The 21,379-nt window shown below is 43.6% G+C and overlaps 1 protein-coding gene across 1 annotated transcript in view; it reads right to left on the reverse strand.

The window, feature by feature from the left end:
• Positions 1–16,229: 16,229 nt before the first annotated feature.
• Positions 16,230–21,379, reverse strand: part of LOC105704426 (lachesin) — a 125,791-nt gene continuing 120,641 nt past the window's right edge. Inside the window, exon 11 of the mRNA XM_023434939.1 lies at positions 16,230–16,310. Coding sequence (XP_023290707.1) covers positions 16,237–16,310 — 74 coding nt within the window. The 3' untranslated portion in view covers positions 16,230–16,236. The remainder of the gene's footprint in view (positions 16,311–21,379) is intronic.

Below are 21,379 nucleotides of genomic sequence, written 5' to 3' on the forward strand. Positions count from 1 at the left end.
GTTTCGCCGTGGCCATTGATGCACCGTCGACCCGGGGTGTAGTGTCGTGCACTGCGTGGAATAAATGCGTTATGCCAGATTTGCAGATACGGGTAAGTGGGGTACTTCCGGCCGTAGTTAAGGCCGCCGCGCCGCTAAAGAACCACTTTCACGGATTACTGGCAGCATCCGCTTGACGGGAAGGGCAAACTTCGGCCAAGTGCAAACGTATGCACTTAACCGACAAGTCTCTCTGTAAGGTGCCGCACTTCTGCCTGGAAACTTCTTGAACGCTATAAATTTCTTAACGAGTATTTTCGAGCATCCGCGAGCACTTGCACTGCCTTTCCGCAAACTTACCCGGTGTAGTTAGATCCTGTATGCATCACTTGAGCAACGACCTAAGTTCGTGCCGAGTTTGGACTCGCGTAAAAAGGATAGTTGTATTATGGTACTATTTTCAGGTTAGGGTGAAACTCTGCCCTGGCAGATTTACTATTGCTACTTTTTTCCAGACTTGCAATGAGAGTCCTGGAGCAAAGGCAGCTTAGACATTTTTACGATCAAAAGAAATTGACCTCTCTCGTCAAGTAATAACGCATCACGGTACAGCTTTGCTGTGCCAGGTGACGTTGAATTTATTGGATTTAAAAACATTTAGCGAAGGTCTAGATATCAATTTGGAAATTCATATTCTTATATATTTAGTCGAGGCATAACTTTGCGCGATTTTTTCCGGTCGTTTCATTCAAGGAAAGCATTACGAAGCCTAAACCCAATACAAGTACCTACATCTATTAAAAAATGTACAACTTCTCTCAAATTTGCAGTGTTTTACCGAGTCGTCGTTGGAGTTCGTGCGGTATTCAAAATGTTAAAAACATCTCCTGAACTTACGGCTGAACTTAATATGAAACCTGCCAGGATTTCTACGGAGGTCTGGAAGTCGTTGAGATTCGGCATCCAGATTTCTCGCGAATGTAAATGGTTCTTCGGCTTTCCTTCCGGTCTGCGAATTCTTCTCTTCTCGGAGAGCGTCATTGCGCAAACGGTGTCGGTTTAAGGTTATCCTAGAAAGAGGGGAAAATTGTAAACCAAACCAGGAAGAGGTAGTGCAGGGGGCACGCGTCCCGAAGGAAGAGGAGGAACAGGCTCGGTGTACACAGGAAGAGGCGGTCCCGCTGTCCGGCGAGATGTTTCAAGGGATATTCGAGGACCTTGGAAATTGCGCTTTAAGTACCCTTGGGCTGTGGACGGTGTGCAATTACTCGCGAGGCTAAGTAAACCGGCCAGGGAAATGGATTTATATTCTTTATTCATAACCCGCAACGACTATGACGCCGTCACCAACGATCGCTCTCGCGGTACTTCACAGCCGAACTCGGCAATCTCGGTCTTCCTCCTCCTCCCGTACCCCCTAGAACATCTCCATTAATCTCCTCCCGAGGTTCCTCGGGAACGCAAAATGCACCGGGAAAATATTAGGTGTAAAGCCGTTCCCGAGTGCCTGGTGAAATTATGTGCTTTCACGAGGCGCGAGGCACCGCGAAGGGTGGGATAATCAGGGACCACGGGTCTAATCTGTTCCCTGCATTCAAAAGGTAGCAATATGTGCCAAATGTTCACAGAAGAACCTTGCCGAACAAACCATAAACGTGAACAATTGATGTTTGACTTTCCTGAAATTTCACAATTTTTTTTTTTTTTTAAAGAAGCCAATCCAGGAATCGCGGTCGACTTTGACGTTTTTTGAGGTCCATAATCCAAGTCGAACATGCGTAATCTAAGTAAATTCTCGTTTGGTTTTATTTCATTCTTTAGGTTCCACGAAGTTCTACTTTAGGCGTACAAGTAGAGGGATTGGAAATATCTGCCACTTCTAAAGTAGGACCTCGAACATACGACGGTGACTTTTCTTTATATAGTATCAAAACCCATTTAAGATGATAGGAAAGGAGCTGAGAAATTTATTCGACGTCGATAAATTAAAATTCATCTATCTCCTTTTTGGTGGTAACGTCATTTTGAATACTGAAGTGGTAATTAATTGTCGCGTAACGTTACCGACATTTATATTTATGTGAAGTCTTTTACCCTCTACGTTGGAAATTATACGAAATGAAGTGTTCCATATGTCATTTCGGTAAAGTAGTGACGAAGAGATCGATATAAAACTGTCGAAATCCCGCGATTTCATTGTTCTAAGGACTGTTTAGAACTAACATCGCAATCTGTGATTTAGCTGCAACTAAATTTTTGCTCTAAAAACTCGCGTTAGCCCCGACACAAGTCAGCATTCTCTTGCAATCGTTGGTGAATGTATTTTTTATGTTTACCCATATGATTCTGTAACATTCCATTTCTACGGTATTCTAAGTTGTTCGCGTTAGGTCCGGAAACTCTTTATTTTCGATTTTAAGTCTTCAAGAAGCGTAAAACATCGAAACGGTGTCCGGACCACGCCATGTTGGTTCTAGTCCATGATAAATAAATAAATTTTGGTGAAAAATAAAATTGCATGAGTTTCAGGACCTACCTTAAGGCCTCTAAATTCCCGTCGTAAAATTTGAAACGAGTCGGTACACCCAATTCGGGGAATACTGTTACCAATGATTTGACTTGTCAGATATATGTAAGCTGATTCCTTCATATCACCGTAAGGTGAAGTGAAACCTCCTTCAAATCAGTCGATTCGAATACATTTTTTTTTAAGCGTATTAAATCAAATCGTCCGAAACTTTGACACATCACTCTTGATCATCTAAGAATTGTCCTGATATATTCAAAATTTGGATTTTTGAAAACAATTTTTTAACTTAGCCCGGACTAGAACCAAAATGGCGTCGAGCTCTCATACTTCGATCAATATACAATTATCGTATGCTCTGATATGAGAATCGAAAGGGTCAGGACAATTTTACGACAATTTAGAACATTCTGGTAATCGATAAACTCGCATTTGAACGGGATAAAGGCATAAAAAGTGTCTTATGCGCTTCTATGCTAAAACGATGGGAATACGAGGTCTCGGAGTGAAATTTTAATTGATCTGGAAATCACAGATGGCGCAGGGGGTCCCTCTGCAGTCAATTAGGGCCCCAGAAGGCACGAATCCAGAGGATTTCTCTAGTTTTACTTCGATTTCTTTATAATTATTGTACGAAAACGACAGGTGGAGTATGCCATTTGGTACAATACCCAATATAATTCGACACAGCTGTCAATATAAAAACGAACTTCGGCAACGTAGGCATTTAGAAAAATCTTTTTTATCGACATCGATCAAGTTCCTCGACGTGTTTTACTTCGGCAACGTAGGCATTTAGAAAAATCTTTTTTATCGACATCGATCAAGTTCCTCGACGTGTTTTACTTCACCTTAAGACCTATAATTAGAGGCTCCGAGTAGGATGAAAATTTCGACTCGAAGTATTTAATAAAAAGTACGTGCTACTGTAGATCAATGAGGAGAAGAAACGGAAATATCTGCCACTTTCAAGGCTTAAAATGCGATCTCATTTGTACAAAAGTTACCCTTCCTTTGTTATCTCAAAACCCATTTGAAGCTTACAACTAGAGATTCGAAAGAGGTTGAAATTTTCAGCTCGAGAACATACGGAACGAAATTCAAATTCAAGGAGAAAAGCATTATTTTCTCGTTACATCCCGGGAGGAAAAATCGCAATTCGAATTCCTAACTATCGCGGGAACTCCCCTCCGGTATTCCGCGCAGCATTTTGGAGCGGCGACCGCGGCTCGCCGGGACGAGCCATTCCGATCGCACGCAACTAACGAAACCCGGGGGTCGAAGTTGGGCATTCCGTTTTAATTAATTCTCCCGATTCCGGCGAGCTTCCCGGCCGGCGGGCCCGGAAAGGCGGGTCCCCCGGGAGCGGGGCGAGATCCTGCGGGAACGGACCGGCGCGCCTCTAATAACGCGGATAACCTCCCGCGGTTACGTAGATGCACTCTTAATGGCACTCGTAAAGGGCCAAGTTCCAAAGAGAGGCCGGCCGAGACGTTTGAAGGAACCCCTCCCTGCGGAGGGGGTGGCGGGGGTGGAGGGGCGGCAGCCGGCCCAGGGCTATGGACCGTATTATAAAGTAAAGTAAGGGGAGCCGAGTACCGCGGCTGCCGGGCCCCGAGTGGATGGTAAATTTAATTCATAATGTGCCACAATGCCTACCGCCTCGCAACTTCGGGCTCATCAAGGATTTACGGGGTCTTTCGCGATTCTTGAAACTCCGCGAGGCCGCGGCTCGAGGAAACTCGGCCGCGCGACCGAACAACGAATCCCTCGGGACAATAAGTCCTAATCCTTGCGACCACCCGGAAAAGGGTCCGCGAAAATCCAGGACCCCTCTTGAATTTTTTCTCAAAGCGAGAATGACCCCGACGACTGCCTCCGAGGAGGAGAAAACGCGCAAAACACGGGCCGAAGTGCCTCCGAAGTGCACCTCGAAACTACCGCAAAGGGATTTGCTTTTGCTCCCTGTACTTGCCTCGCAATCCGGCTAATTATGCCACAATTCCCGCCGATTTTCCGGAGCTACTGGATGTCACCTAGGGTTTCTTGACCGACTTTACGTACTTCTCCAAAGATACGTTTCGTTTACAGGCTTTTCATACGTGTTTCAAAGGTGTTCCGCTGGGTTCCGGGCGCCGGAAGCGATTTGAAAATTTAAAAATACCGCAGACCCGGCCGCGATTTTGAGTCTTGGGGTAAGTATATCTTTTAAAACGTCGAGTTAACCGTTGGAAAACTAGCACATCGCGGTCCTTGAATAGACGGGTTTTAATAAATGTATTAAAACGCGCTCGCAGGAAGGGGCGGTCGCTACTCGGACGAGCTAAAAAGCGCTTTCGGCATTTCGTTCTTCGTGCCCTTTACATTTCACGTTTGCACGCGTTTTCAGGGTCTGCTCGCGAAGTACGCGAAGGGTTCGTCGACTGACCTTCTGCCTTCGTCTTCCTCCTCGAAACGCGGAGCGAAAACCGAGAAAATTTCAGCTCGTTACGCCCGTTCCAGGGAGTTTTCCTCCCTTGCTCCGGATCGGACGAGTTATACCTCGAGCAGTCGAGATTTTCCTTTTCGACCCTCGACAGAGGGTGTTTGACATTCCGCGAAAATTGGCAAAGGGCCGAGGTTTCCTGGCTTGTCTCCTTTTTTTTTCTCCCCTTTCCCGAGGCCGGCGGGTGACCGGGGAACGAGGAAACCGTGACGGCGACTCGGCGTTGTCACGAAATAATTGAATTCACTTGTCGCTTCCGTTACTGGGAATAATCGTCGAAATAACAGGGGTAATCAAGAGCGGGGTGGCCGGGCCTATGCCCCGTCGACTTTTCATTAGCCGCCCGTCGAGGGTTCGGCGATTTCGCACAATGCGGAAGGTGGATAATCAGCCGGCTTCCCTGTACCGGCCGAGATCATCTTTCCGTATCGATTGTCTTCCTCGGAAAATATAAAAAAAAGGGGGAATCGACGGTCGCCCGGGAGGAATCGAACAATGGACCTTTCCGCGCGCGCTTTCTTGCCGTTCCTTCTTGAGATGCTCCGAGGGAGACCGGCCGGAAATGGCATACACGGATCAAATGGCATATCTTCGATAGCAGAGGAAAAGAGAGTAATGGAAGGAGATGAGAACTCGAGTTTGATCGACTTTATTCGTTCCGGACGAAAATCGCGGAAAGTTGCGGAGATGCGCAAGTTCCTCGATCCCGGTTGCGCGAGCAACCAATGGGTACCTAACTTTTATGATTCGAGGAAGTACAGCATATAAGGAGTACCGTTGGTCATTTGGAATACGGGAGTATCTAAAGAACTACTAGTACTAGTTCGTAATCCCACAAATAGTAAAAATGAATGACCAGCCAACCATTTGTAGCCGAATCACAATTTTAACATTTTGGACTTGGCTACAGGAGAATATAGTGTTGACTTGTAAACGAATTTTCATTGTGTATTTAATTTGTTGCAATCATGGTTAAAATATGTCAAAATTTTAGAGTGGATCATTTAAATTATTCAATTGCATTTCAATTTTATGGTTTGATTTGGCGAATATTATCGGAATATAAAACGGGATATGAAATTATAGATCGTAATGCCATGTTGCTAATTCGGAACAGTGAAGATGGATGTGACTTTGAATGTACATTTTTGAATACTGCAAGTAAATTTTAAGACTTAAAATTGATGTTTATCTGATTATTCCTGTACTGTGAGTTATTATAGAATTATAAGAAAAAATAATTGTATCACCCAGAAAAAGCGTAACAGAGATACGAATTTAGATAGCTAATTATCTGTTATTAATGTCTATGAGGGTAAAAAGCGTTTTATCGAAACCATCGAATAAGAGATTAACGAAAGAAAAGACTAACAGTTTTATAAGGATGATTATTTAGATAATATAGGGGTAAATTAGAATATCTCCGTTTCAAATGACCTGCTCCTTAATGAAATCGCTATCTTAGATTATTTTTCAATCAAAATAAAGTTTGAGGCAGTTTTTGGTTTTAATTTTTCCCGACAGTTTGAAATACATAAGTCTGTTAGTTTTTATGTCTTCATTGAGTTTTTTACTCGTTCTCATCCTTTTTCATAATGTTTTATTTATTTTAAACAAACTGGTATTCCGAATATGCTGCACTTTTTATAAGAAGGATAACAACAAGACATCTGAATAATCCAAGTAGACGTTACAAATATTTCTTGACACATTTCTCTTGAACAATGTGAACTAAGCACTTCGGCTCTATATTTTCCATATATATGAAAATACTTTACATACCTTTCTTATTTGAAATCACCCCTTTCTTGTCTACAAGAACACGTCGAATCAGCTTCTTGAATTCCAATTGGAGTGTGCTGAAATTAATGCAAAAATGATACGAGATTTAAGGTGAAGTGAAACACATCGAGGAACTTGATCGACGTCGGTAAAACAGGTTTTTCTAAATATCTACGTTGTCGACGTTCCTTTTTATATCGACAACCGTGTCGAATTATATTGAGTATTGTACTAAATGGCATACTCCACTTGTCCTTTTCGTACAATAATTACAAAGAAATCGAAGTAAAACTCCAGAAATCTCCCGGATTCATGGTTTGTGAGGCCCTAATTGACTGCAGAGGGACCCCCTGCGCCATCTGTGATGTCCAGGTCAACTAAATTTTCACTCCAAGACCTCGTATTACCATCGTCTTACCATAAAAGTGCATAAGACACTTTTTTCGCCTTTATCCTGTTCAAATGTACATTTCTCGATTACCAGAGTATTCTAAATTGTTGTACAATTGTTCTGGCCCATTCGTTTCTCATATTAGAGCCTTCAATAATTGGATATCGATCGAACGCGATTGGAGCTCGACGGTATTTTAGTTTTGGTCTAATGTGTCAAAGTTTCAGACAGTTCTATCCAATACCCTTAAAAAAAGTGTCGTATTCAAGTCGACTGATTTGAGGGGGGTTTCACTTCACCTTAACACAAATATAAAGGGCCTTAGGATTGTATTGGAAAGCCTTTGTTACCATCTCCCGATAACTGGTGTTCCTTCTTCTTGCAAGTACATGGCATAAATCGATGGCATTATACTAAAATCTCCAGAATTCCAGGAAGAGCATGCAGCTCATGCACCCCAAGGACAGGTGATCGAGATCCGACTATGTGAACCCATCGCAATAGCCGGTCAACTAATAATGCACGGGTCAAGAGGGATGAAGTTAATCCTTGGTTAGTATGCCAACGGTGGCTCTTGTATTGCAACATCAGTCATGCCGCCGAGGAAATATCGTGTAACCACTGATAATAGTAACTGTAGTGGTGGGCAATAACTAAACCGCACAAGCCGTGTTATGCGGAGATCGGCCATTGAACCGTTCGTATACGAAGTTCGATACCGACTGCAGCCCTACCGTTATTGTCCTACAGGGCCAGATAGTGATTAGCAACGATAGGCACTTGCTATCAGGGATTGAAACCGAGGGGTTGAATTTACCATTTAAACCAATCTTTGCTCGGCTTGAAGAACGGCGCGATAAAAATTAATATATTTTATTTACTGTATAAGAATCGGTCATTTAAACGTTCGCACTTAAAATTAGATATCGATTTTATTTGTATCGTTCTTACGGTGCCAGTAATTAATAATGTACTTGCTTCTTGGGAGTGAATTTGTTATTTAAACCAATCCCTGCTCGGCTTGAAGAACGGTGCGATAAAAATTAATAGTTTGTATTTATTGTATAAGAATCGGCCATTTAAACGTTCGCACTTAAAATATGATACCGATTTTATTTGCATTGTTCTTACGGTGCCAGTAATTAATAATGTACTTGCTTCTTGGGAGTGAATTTACCATTTAAACCAATCCCTGCTCGGCGTGAAGAACGGTGCGATAAAATTTAATATTTTTTATTTACTGTATAAGAATCGGTCATTTAAACGTTCGCACTAAAAATTTGATACCGATTTTATTTGTATCGTTCTTACGGTGCCCGTAATTAACAACGTACTTGCTTCTTGGGATTGAATTTGCTATTTAAACCAATCCCTGCTTGGCTTGAAGAACGGTGCAGTGATAATTAATACTTTTTATTCACAGCATAAGAATCGGCCATTGAACCGTTCTCATCTAAAGTTTGATTCCGATTCTATCGTCATTTTACGGTGCTCAATAGTAATGAACAAGTACTTCCTTTTGGTCTTGAATCTACTGTTTAAACTTCCCTGTATAGCTTACGATAATTACTGACATTCTTTATTTTCTATTTAACAGTCGGCCACTGAACCGTTTGTATCCAATGCACGATTCCGACCTCGTCGTTATCATTTTACAGTGCCAGATTAAAACTTGGATACTGCCCTTGCTTGCAAAGATCCAACCGAATTGACCATTTTAACCAATCCCTGCTAAGCTTGAACAGCGTGATTAGTAATGATTAAAATTCTTTATTTTTTATTATTAGCTAAAAATCTCATGCAGCATCAAGAAACTCACATACTAATAAACACGCATATAAGAAATCCTCTATCGGGAAAAATGCCTCATGCAGTTCCTCACCCGTGGAAAACCAGGACAAAGGTAAGTTAGTACGAGTAAATCTCGAATTAGCTACGAGGAAGGAATTCGCAGTTTGGATCGGTATTTCAAAAACGGGGGTAACTTGCGAAACAGACACCGAAAATTGGGATTCACCGCTTTCGCGCATCTCGTTTTATTACGCACGTGCGAGTCTATAATCGTATAAGAATCTCTCCTGTGCCGCCTATACTCAATCCTGTCCACTTTCGATAGGTAACAACACACAACTTAACGTCGCAAGCGTAAATAATGACTGTGTAACATACAATATAGTGATATATCGTTATCCAATGATCCTCCTTATATTAACGCGTGCTGTGTACATCATGCATACCCTCGTAATAACGAACCGCCCCTTAAACGTAACAGGCGTTAGACGGCCAACTTAGGTCCACTTAGTCTAAAGTCAAAATATCATCCCTAAGATTTACCCCGTGTCCTCGCAAGCTCCCTCGCGGACGACGTTTTCGCGCGCAAGCATCGCCTCCTCGCTCGGGCTTTAAAGCTAGACTTAATCTACCCTAGAAATATATCCTTATTTACTCCGTATGTACAGGATCCGCCGTTCGCGAGGCGGGGCGCTTCGGTAATCGAAAGAACCGAAAGAAGCCTCCTTTAACACTAACTTCTCCCCTGGATTCGTCTCACCCTTCCGTAAATCCAGACTCCCCTCCGCTCGGCAAACAAATCGAAAGCTTCCGCTCGAGAGCTTCGCTATTTCCAGTCTTCGTGCCGGCCAAGAAATACTCTCGCTTAGCTACCGGACTTGTGAATTTTCTCAGACAATTCTGAATTTCCGCGTGTCGGGGCAAAGTATTAATACGAGTCACTTGGAGCGATCGTTCCATTCTCGAGATAGGTATCTGTTTTATTTAAATTTCTTTCCTGCAATTATCGGGGACCATTGAACGAGAGATTTTTCTTAAGTTTCGAAGATCGATAATTGTGACTCTCCGAGTCAACGTTGAAGTTGAGATTCCATAATTAGAGTGGCCGATTTCAAAGAGACAAACTCATATAATCATGGGATCATATTCGTATAATCAGATAAATCTAAGGTGCATACCGATTGCCGAAATGAGATGGCCGGAAAGTATTTCTAATTAAAAAGGGGGCATCCATCTTGGATTTCCACGCAAACGAGTAGTCAAGCTATTATACTCGACCGGCCACGGTGGCTCGACGATGCCCCTGACTTACTCGAAAGTAAAGGATTCTTTTGTAAAATTAAGCTGTGAAGATCACGAGTTGATTTCCACTTAGCTCCTACCAGAAACTGACAAAATTGAAATGGAACCGGTAATTGGCCCGCGGTCCCAAGTACATTTCCCGGCAAGCAGCCGCTCGGAAAGGAGAATGGTTTCCTCAGCGGAAGCACCGAGCGGAAGAGAATCGCCTCGGAGCTTCGGAAGCTCGCCTTAATCCATCGCGGACCTTAACCCTTACACTACCCTGAGAGCTTCTTCGTACCTGTTGCTTTAAACAAGTTGTACGTTGAATAATGGATATCCCTAAGTACCGGGGTGAAGCGAGTCAAAGTCTACTCCGGAAGCCGATCGTCCTGCCAATGATGCGGCGAATCATCCGGGAGATACCACAATCGCATCCTGTAGCTACCTTGGCACAATTTGACGGCGCCCTTCCTCGCCCATCTTTCCCCTTGAGTCGCCACTTTCGGCCCGGCTTAGTTCCTGATTTTCCGGGAGGGAAGAATCCGGTCGGAATCACCAGCTCCTAAACTCCTGGAAACAGCGTTTACGGAAGCTGGGTGGCTCGGTCCCGGAACGATCCCACGTCCGCCCACCTTGGTAGCCTGCAGCTACGAGCTGTGCGGATCCTTTGTTAAGATACACCTAAGACTATTCGTATAAAGCTGTTTGTACGCGAATCGATTTTCCGCAAGTTCCAGTGCGCGCGTTAATCGTACCTACCGAGTAATTACCCTATTGGGGAGGACGCCTTGCCCTGGTCGGCTTTGGGCATTTGCTTTGATAAGGCAAGGTCTAATTTATCCACAGCAAACGACTGTGCGCATTGAACATCGGGATCCACGGAGTGGGGAACGAATGGGATGTTTTTCGCATCTTAAGATCAGCGATTGCACGTATCACGGGTTGACGTTTGGAGGGATGAAAGGTTGAAGACCCAAATTCTTGGGGACCATTTTGAATGGGCACGTTAACGACGTATTTTGGAGTCCACGTACTTTCCCCGGGTTGGTGATGAGCAAAATCGGTCTTGTGGTTGTTCTTGTAAAAAGTGTAAAACCAAGAGCAAGACGAAGATCAAGACTACCATAGTTTTGGCCTTGGTCTCGCATTTGCTGGTCGCTACTTCGAACTCGGGATTTTTAAGATGGCAGTCGGTCATGTTTAGGTACTTAACGTTACGGTCAAGAAAGATGAAACACAACTACCGGCAAACATCCAACAAGATTCAAGCTCATCGAGGTAGGATCCTCGGTGATCCACTTGCTCGCTCTGATCGATCTTTAAAACCCAAAGAAACTCCATCCGCGACTTGAAAAACCGTCAAGTTACGACTTCCGGCGCGAGCCGGCCTCAATTTCCGAAATCGTATGAAAATCGAGTAAACCCTGAATGGGCACGAAAGTTCACTGTCGGTTGTTAAGGGCGCTCACCACCCCAGCGATTTGGCAGGGCCTCACGGGGACAACGATTTTGAGCGTATTTCTAAACCGATCGAGCTCAACGAGTGCTCATATTAAAGATGAAATGTTGACCCGTGTTTACATGGGAGCGATTTCCGATAAGTGGTCATTTTCAAATAAGAAAGTCTTACGACATAATTCGAATGTTCCTTTAACTAGGAAGGAGTTGCGCTATCGAAAATCTCTCCCATATGAACACACTTTAAAGTGAGCTTGATCGGTTGAGAAATACGTCCAAAATCGTTGTCCCCGTGGAGCACCTTTTTCGTGATTTTCGGGTTCCTCGCGAGGAATTTGAGCTCTCCTTGACAACCGCTGCCAAATCTAGGCGGCGCGTCCAACTGGCGGGAGCGTGCGTCGGGTGACACGCACGCTTCGACGCCAAGTCAGAGTCGTCTAGCCGTTGCGTGAGTCCTATAGGTGTAAGGCACGCACATATTTTTCGACCGTCGCTAAACACCGCCCATTACGCGTCGTATCTCCCTTATCCGAGCGAGAAAGAAAGTTTTGATTACCCCCCACCGAATTCGATGCCATTGCCATCTAGCGGTGGAAGTCGTCGTTCCCACTTTGGTGGTGAACGTCGTTAAAAGCCATCGAATTCAGATAAGTTCCGGAAAAGTGGCCGAGGAAAGTCGAGGATTCGCCCTGCTCTGGTTTCAAGCTCGACCGATTCCGGCGGAAAGTCGATACTAAGAGCGCAATTAGGATTAATTCTTGCAGCCGCCCTCTCTTCTACCCTGTAATTTCACCCCGATCCGCCTTGGACAAGTCCGCCCCCGCGATTGTTACACGAGCGAGGGCTCGACGATCCTCGCGAACGGCACTTAACGGCGGGGGGCGAGAAGGGCCGTACTTTAAGCTTTAACAGCGAGTCGTTATTCGTGCTCGCTTACAGGAGGCGCGAAATGCCTCGCATTACCGATCGTCGATCGTTCCTTCCGCAAGCGTGCGAACCCGGCTCGCCACCCGCCGGCCTTAATGAATATTCGAGTGCTTAAGGTGATATGAAAGGCGACGAGAAATTTAATCGACGTCGGTAAAAAGGAATCCCTATATACCATCCAACTGATAGACTATCTAAAACTGAGCGCCGCGTTACCTACGTTTAAATTTATATTGTTTTCTGTCGCACGATGCAAATTATACGAGATGGGATACTTCGTATGTCATTTCAGTAGAGTGATTATGAACGGATCTAAATAAAATTCAAGAAATCCGATGGATTCGTTATTTTTGATAGTATGACCATGACCTCACCTGCTGTATTCAGCGGCAACTAATTTTTTGCTTCCAGAGAAGGTACATTGAACGGATTACCTATGTCGTACACCTCAAATTCGGGGATACACTTTTTTCTCTTTTTCGTCGGGTTCAAATGTATAACTTCTGATGGACATGTTTCAAATGAGTGAGCATACTTCCTGATATTCTAACAAGGGAGGTATCCCAGGCCGATCTCTCCGATTTGATTTCTTTTATGATATGTTATAGTAGACTAAAATCTAAGCGACACGTATTTTTTTTTATCTGCCATTAAACACTTTAAGGGGGTGAAATCACCATCCAAAGTAAGGCATGTCAAGGGGCGATTTGGCAGTTTCACCCACAAGAACATAATACTTTTTAACCAATCCACCTGGAAAAGCTTTCTCACAACGAGAAATAAAAAATATAATTTTCTGAATTAAAAAAAAATTAAGGGGTGAGCCACCCCTCACAGGCCTCATTTGGGGTGGTGGTTTCATCCTCTTAAATTGTTTAATGGCAAATAAAAAAAATACGAGTAGCTTAGTTTTTAGTCTACTATAACATATTATAAAAGAAATCAAATCGGACAGATCGACCTGGGATACCTTCCTTGTGAGTTGTTACTTTAGATCCTTCGAGAAGTGAATAACCGCAAACACATGACATTGTGGTTTTGGTCTCTGTTACATAAAAAAGGTTAAAAAAAAACGTATTTTTTGAGTGGCAGGAACGGTCTCGGCACTTTCACAGTTGCATGTTAAAATTTCAGATAGCTCTGTTCATCCTCTTTCAAAAAATGTGTATCCGCGCAATTGACCATTCAAAGCCACCTTTCACATCATTTTAATGTCACGATACTTCACCGAGGAGTGTAAAAAATGAGGAACGAAAAATTACGCAGGTAAAGCATGAAAAATCGGAAATATGGTTTCTAAATATTCGTGTAGGTACGCACGCGCGAATTTTACAGAGTCTCATTTGTTTTGGCAGTGGGGTAAATGTTATGCTTATTCAAAAATTATGCTAAAATGTGCCTCATTAGTACGGGATAAATTTTGTGACAAAGCACTGTGCGGGGCAGTGAATGTTTTAACGACGCAATTGCATTGTTTGCCATAAAGTAATTAAAATTAATAGCTTTTGCTAAATTTTTGCTTTACTCCCGGTTTGAAAATTCGAGGGTATACATTTTTTGTTAGTTAGTTGGACTGAGCGGTTTAAGATATATTTTTGGGGTTGTTTTTCAGAAATTTTGTGGTACCGAGCGGTAGAATTAAAATGGCTGCAACAGAGAGGACGGGTTTACTTACCTTCGATTTTACTGCGAAAAAGAGCTTTTATCGTGTGTTTTGTTAATGTATTTCTACAATACCTTAAAGTTTTCCTTCTTTAATTTCAGTCACTATTACACGTTCTTAATGATAGCACTGTATCGTGTACATTACTATATTACACTATAACGTAACTTCTGTGCAGTTTCTCAGGGTGTCGTGGAGAATGATTAAAATCACAACAAAAATACTATGGCATAACTTCCTGATAATATAAGAAAATAAAAACAGCGTAACATCAACTATGCTATGTATGGATTGTGCTTTGTCACAAAAAATCCTCGTCGTGCGCTTTAAGGTTCTTATCGTAAATGTCTAATGTCTTATTTAGGAAAACTTCATTCAATTAGAATTGTCAATTCCTCTCCTTTGGTGTGTTCATGATAACCAAAGTTATAATAGCCATGTTAGGGCACGATCTACAGAAATTACAAATCGATTTTAGTAAGGGTCACTTCGTATCAAGTTGAACGAAGTTTGAAGCTACTTTGCCATTCGAATATGTCGCGGTATCGCGGACACCGTAATATCACAAAATTAAATTTAATTCCTTATGCACAATTTCGGATATTTATAAATGGACACGTCTGGCGGAAGGCGCAGGAAAGGATTGCGTGCATGGAAATGAAATCCGAGCACCTGGGAATGGGTTTATTGAACTTTCGCGTCACAGAATTCGGCTTGCATGCAACTATTTTCGCTGATCGGAAAGGGACATTTGAGGGAATATTGTCATCTCTTTCGAATTCAAGCCCTTTCCCATGGTCGGAAACTCAAGTTGCTTGACGCTCATATTGCTTTCCGGAACTCGTGCAGCCGAGCGGATGTAGGTGTTATACGTCGTTGTCGCGCGTGGGTTTTCCACGTCAACTGTATTCAATTTTCACCTCGCAAGACTTGGACCCGAATGGCATTTCTTCCGTTACCAAAAATCAGCGTAAATAAGCGTACACCCTCAAATGTTTAATTTCCAATCATTTCCATAATTTCCATAAATTACGTTTAATTTCATTATACCCAATCTCTTTGACTCCCTCTTTTCAGAATTTTTCTCCGACGTAAAAATGCCTACTTTCCGGCAGGTATCCATTTTTCCCGACTAACCCTATAATCGGATGTGCATTAGGAAACGTCTAAAGGACACTTTACATCCTTTCCGTAATACCGCGACATGCCGATAAGCACGGTACCTCCAAACATCCTTCGAGTCAGCGCGAGCGACCCTGACTCGCGGAGAACGAGTAAAAAATTGACGGCAACGGTTCAGAAAAAAAATCTGCCTTCGTTTAATGGCGAACATACAAATTTAAATTAGACGTGTCATTACGGCGCAATGAAGGAAACTCTTCATAGCCATTAGAAACGCCCTACATACAGTACCGGAAGAAATGGCGCGACGAAGAGGCACGTCTGTCTCATAGGGTGCGTCAACGTCCACTCGGACCACTTCGGATCGGTATCGACTTATCCCCCGTATCGATTCGCTTACAAACAGCTCCATACTTACAGGACACCGTGTGTGTTTTCTGCGTTTAGAGTACGAGATTACACATTATACAATATGTTACACTGAAAGCGATAGTCGTTGCACTTCGTGACTTGGGTCCTCCGTGCGCTTCCATGACGGGATTTCTCGCCGACATCTCGCAAGTACCGAGCTGGCGTCGGTACTTGCACCGGTAAAGCGGTCGTTTGTCGGCGAGGTTTACCGACTTCCGGTAGGGTGCTTCCGGTCTCCTTGCTCCCGTCGACGGCGACGAGCGTTAAACGACACTTGCTCGCTCCACTGCCAAAACGGCCCGTCCCGTTGCCAATGCGCCGCTCCTTCTTGCCCTCCTTCGCCTATCAATTGTCCGTGAGATAATTGCACAGATTTTGCGGGGCTTCGCGTGCTTCGCGACGCCGGAACTTCCGGTTTATCGGATCACTCCGACCGCCATCAGGCCGATCAGCAGGAACGTCCATCTTGTCGTGGTTCTCGTGGCGAGGTCTGTAACGAGAGGGTGCGGTTAGTCCCATATGAATGGAATAAACGGGACGAATGAAATTTAGTTAACAACATTGGAGGGTTCGAAAGTAAACTTCGTAATCCGTGAATCGTCCTTCCGTTTCTACTTTAGGTTTCGATAAGTTTGCCCGAAGAAACTCGATTTCCAACGTTTCGCGTCTCGGTGTTCTTATAAGGAAGTTAATGGGGTACATCGAGTAATCTCTAATTTTCATTTCGTACGGTATACTCCTCTGTACACAAAGGTGAATTGCTCGAGGAGGGTACATTTCATATTTTATTAATATATATTTCTTTTTAATTGCTCGACTTCGTTCCATTTCTCCCCTGTTCTATACGCAATACTTGGCGCAATGATTTGCGGAGGAAAGGTAATGAAGAATAATTCACGACTCCGTGGAACCTGGTGAAAAGGGATCTCCCGGAGCCGCCCAGGGTGTAACGTTAGAAGAGCTCTCAGGATGGAAGGGACCGAAGTAATTTCGAAGTACGAGTCGAGGAGGTCTTCCGAATCACTATGGCCTATGTACCCCATTCCCCTGGAGCTTGGCGCCATATACCAGGTGAAGTCCGGTTTCGAGACCATCTACCAATTATCACACGTTCCAATTACCGTGGAGATTCCACTCGCTTTAAGTGCCGGCTTCCGGAGAATGAAATCGATCCGAACGAGTAAGCTCGATTAATTCCCCGATTGTCCAAGAACTCTGTTCCTCGGACTAGGGACGATTCGCGGACCTTGAGTTTTCACGTCCTCGAGGAGATCGAGCGAAGCCATGAATTTCGAGATGCACTTGCATCGATTACAACTCTTGGAAGTCTAGTTGTAAGAGGATATGAAAGGCGCTGAGAAATTTAATCGGCGTCTATATAGTAAAATTCATCTATACTCTTTTTGGGGGTAATGCCGTTTTGAATACTCAAGTGGGAACATAAGCTGGCGCGTCCCATTACCGACATTTATATTTATGTTGAAGTCTTCTACAGTCTATGTTGAAAATTATACGAACCGAAGGGTTCTGTATGTCATTTTGATGAAGTAATGATAAAAAGATCGATGTAAAACTACCAAAATCCCATGAATTCATGACTACATTGACGAACCAACGTCGCCATCTGTGACGTTTAGTTGCAACTAAATTTTTCCTTCAAAAACACGTGTTAACCGCAAGACAAGCCAGCATGCAATTGTTGGTGAAAGTATTTACCACACTGTCCCATCTGACTCTGTAATATTCCATTTTTACGGTATTTTAAATTATTCGAACTAGGTCCTGAAACTCTTAATTTTCAATTCTAAGCCTCCAAGAAGCGTAAAGAATCGAAAACGTGCACGGACCACGCCATGCTGGTTCTAGTCCATGACAAGTAAATAAATTTTGGATGAAAAATGACATTTTATAAGTTTCAGGACCTACTTTAGGGCCTCCATATCCACGTGGTAAAATATGAAACGAATTGGTACACCCAATTCGGAGAATATTGGCCCCAACGATTCTTTATAGGCCGATTCTTTCATGTCACCTTAAGGAAGCAAAAATACCTCCCCGAACTCGGTCAAAATTAATCCGAACATTTTCAGACGATACAGAAGTGATCAAGAAGTTCTCCGTGATAAGTAAAGATTGGATGACTGTAATTCATGTTATTTACGGTATATTTCTGGTTCCACGAAGAAGCGATGGTGGGTCGAATTTCTGGGGAAAACTTTTGTAATACTTTATTATAAATATGAGAAACAAAATCGAATTTATTCTATCGTTCACGGCTGATCGGGTAATTCGAATTGACGATAATCAATGACACGGAATATGATGTACAAGAGCATCACGGTAAAAGAAACGAGCTGTTTATAATTGGGACAAATAACAACTCGTTATTGGTCACAACTTTTTCACCGGCATGAACGTATAAAATTCCAGAGTTTGGAAATTAATCACCGTCAAGTGAATACTTGAATTTCAACCTCGGGTTGATACTCCAGGTCTGCGTCGAGAATGAAAATAACTTTTTAGTTCGTTGGATGTCTCAGTCCTTCAATGGAGTACCATTTTTTGTCAAGTTCGAGACTGACTTCCGTTCTGCCTTCAATTTGCGCTCGATACTTTGTCGTGGGGGTATATAAACTCTGCTTCAGAAGGTAACGTGGGTTTCAATTATCTCAGGTTAGCTGTTTGCCATCTGATGATACGCGAATAACATTCCTAATTAAAATTCAGGAGTTGCAGAATAAACCGTGACTTTTTTCTAGGCATCCCTGTCCTTGTATTCAGATTTCATGCGCGCTCGTGACACTCAATTTTCCCCAACAAATTTTGCCCTGAACGGGATCAAGGATTCAAGGATGGCCGTAACCTGTAATAATAACTGAACGGTTCACCAATCACACGAACATAATTCAACAATAATTAACTCAACACGCCGAATGGCAGTGAAGCCTCTTCGGGAGAGACCCCGAGGCTGTTTAACGCATAATGGGCTGCTACTACTAGGGAACAAATTACACACGTAGTTGCCATTCACATTAGCTGCCGTCTGTTATAGTTATAATTGCAGGGAATTGAGCAAAATTATCGCCGTGGTTGAAAACGACGTACTGCCGGTGAAGTATTAACGAATGAATTTTGCGCCAATTCTAAATCGGACTGACCTGAAGTTTGGCAAAAATATAAAAAGAAGTATTGCGGTATACAGATTTGGAGAATGAATTTAAAGGAATAAAGTCTTATCCCAAACAAAAACAAAAATTGGAATCACGAGTAGAAGGCATCAGTTTCAAGGAACCTCTCTAGAGTTAAGGGTAAAAAGTAGGACGATCTTTGGGATAAAAAAAGAAACTACACATCTTATTAATATTATAGATATGTTTATCTATATTCTAAGGCCCCCAGTATTTTTTTCAAGCACAAATATTGCATTTTTTGGAGCTATACGTAATTTGTTGGAACGTTTCAAAACAACAAGACTTTTACTCTGCATGGGCTATAGTTGGAACTAGGATTATCTAAAACTATCTAAAAATACTGAAATGACGGCATCTGGAGAGAAACGTTTTACTTTGATGCAAGAGTTCATTTTTTGAGTCGTAAATTTTGAAGTTTGCATCAATTGAAAAGCTTCTAGTTCCGGCAACAGTTATAGATACACATTGAACATAACTGCAAGATTTCAAATATTCCCGATCATCCATTTTCGGGATATTTTTAGGCTATTCCAGGGTCATACGGGCAACTCTTTTCTCTTCCCGACAAGGCTCTTTTTTCGATAAAAAAAAAATCAATTTTCGCAACTTTTAGCACTAGAGAGACCTCTAAAACATTGCGCAAAACTCCCAGCAATGACCGCACAAGGGTTTACTTGATGAAAAGTTCCTTTTTCTCAATCAATTTACGACATCCTCTAAAACATACTTCTGCAAAAAAAATGTACCGCATATTTTTTTTGCAGTTTACCCATTAAGGGACAGTGCCGACGTCCCTCCGATATCGCGGAAGGACCTGCCTTTATTTCGTAATTTCTCCAGCACAACAGGAGCGTCCTCAATACCGGGACTTCACGCTCCCTGACTTCCCGAAATCCCCGATCTCCCACAAGAAGGGAGGAACCTCGAAGACGCAAGCAGGGCTTAAGGTCGACACAACGCGGAAGTTTTCCGCAATGAAAATCCGCGCCGACTTCTCGGAATCGCGGCCTGGGCGTGGGGAGGCCAAGAGGAGAGAGAGAGAGAGCCCGGTTTTTCTTACGGTCGGCCTCCTCTCCCTTTGGCTATTACTCGCTTCAAGAGAAATGTATTCTTCGCCGCTCTTTCTGGCCTCACTCATCTCTAATTACGAATGAGAAGCACAAGTCGGCCTCCAGCCGAAGCTGCGCCGCCGGACCACCCTTCGCGGCCCTCGCCGGGACGGAGAATACCACCCCTAACAGTTCCGCCGAGAGTTCCTCGCTTTGCTGCTTTTGTCTGCTTTCCTATCGGCCTCCCTCTCCCCCTCCATCCCTCCCGCCGGTTCTTCCCGTCTTTCCAGACCTGCCGAAAATTATTCTCTCTTTTCCCGTTCCGCAAACTCGCGCGCCACCCCCGCCATTAGGTGGCCGCGCCGAACGCACGATTCACGGAAGGCGCCCTCGTCGTGATCGGGCCGGGAATTGCGGGCGACCGGCGCTTCTCGCGCGTACAAACAATTTTAATTGAGAAAGAAAACGAGGGGCCAGGCTCGTTCTCGTATCGCAACCCCGCCGTAACTCTGCGTGAACTAACGAGAGGAAAATTAAAGGCCAACCACCGACCGCCGCGAGCCAGGGCCGATTGTCAGGGGAAAATGCTCGATAGCGACCGCCCTGCCAACTTCCGGGCAAATCGCAGCTGCTATTTTCCGCGGGTCCCGATCTTCCTTTTGCCTGTCCCTCCCTCTTCCATATTTTTTCCTTTTCCGGAAATTATCCGGACACCCGGCACGCCTTCGGGGCGTAACGAGGCGGCGGTGCTCTTTTGTATATTTCATTTCGCCGGCCGGACGAATACCGATTTGCGCTACTTGCCCGCTGGTGCCGATTCTTCCCGAGAGAAATTGCGAAACTGCGCGAAGTTGCAGCGGGAGGGATGTGGACAGCGAGAGAAATATCCAATATCGCTCAGGGTCGTCTTCGAGGAGTTGCGAGAAAAAAGTGTTTGGGGAAGCTGGCTGGAAGACTACTTTCGCTGAAAACGTTTTACCCTCGTTGTTACAGCGGAATTAATAATTTAAAACCCTTGGATGAGAAGTGGCGTACTCCCATTTTTACGTATTAATTCATTGTCATATTTTTACCGATAACTCTTCTGCACAGGGTGTTACAAGAACGATGTACACGGTATATCAAACGCTGTCTTTGCTGCAAATGGAGTCGAAAAAGTCTTGTATTAGTTTTTTTTTCTGCCATGCACTGTTTACCTACAATATAATTAAGTGAAAAGCAGCCAATCAGGTACGTCGATTAGGGGAACGCGAATCGAAGGACGAGGACAATTTAAAAATCGTCTTAAGCTGTCCTTCCCTTACATTCGGATAGCAGAG

Source organism: Orussus abietinus, unplaced genomic scaffold (assembly GCF_000612105.2).
Source record: "Orussus abietinus isolate OABI.00-Male unplaced genomic scaffold, Oabi_2.0 scaffold52, whole genome shotgun sequence".
Lineage (NCBI taxonomy): Eukaryota > Metazoa > Arthropoda > Insecta > Hymenoptera > Orussidae > Orussus > Orussus abietinus.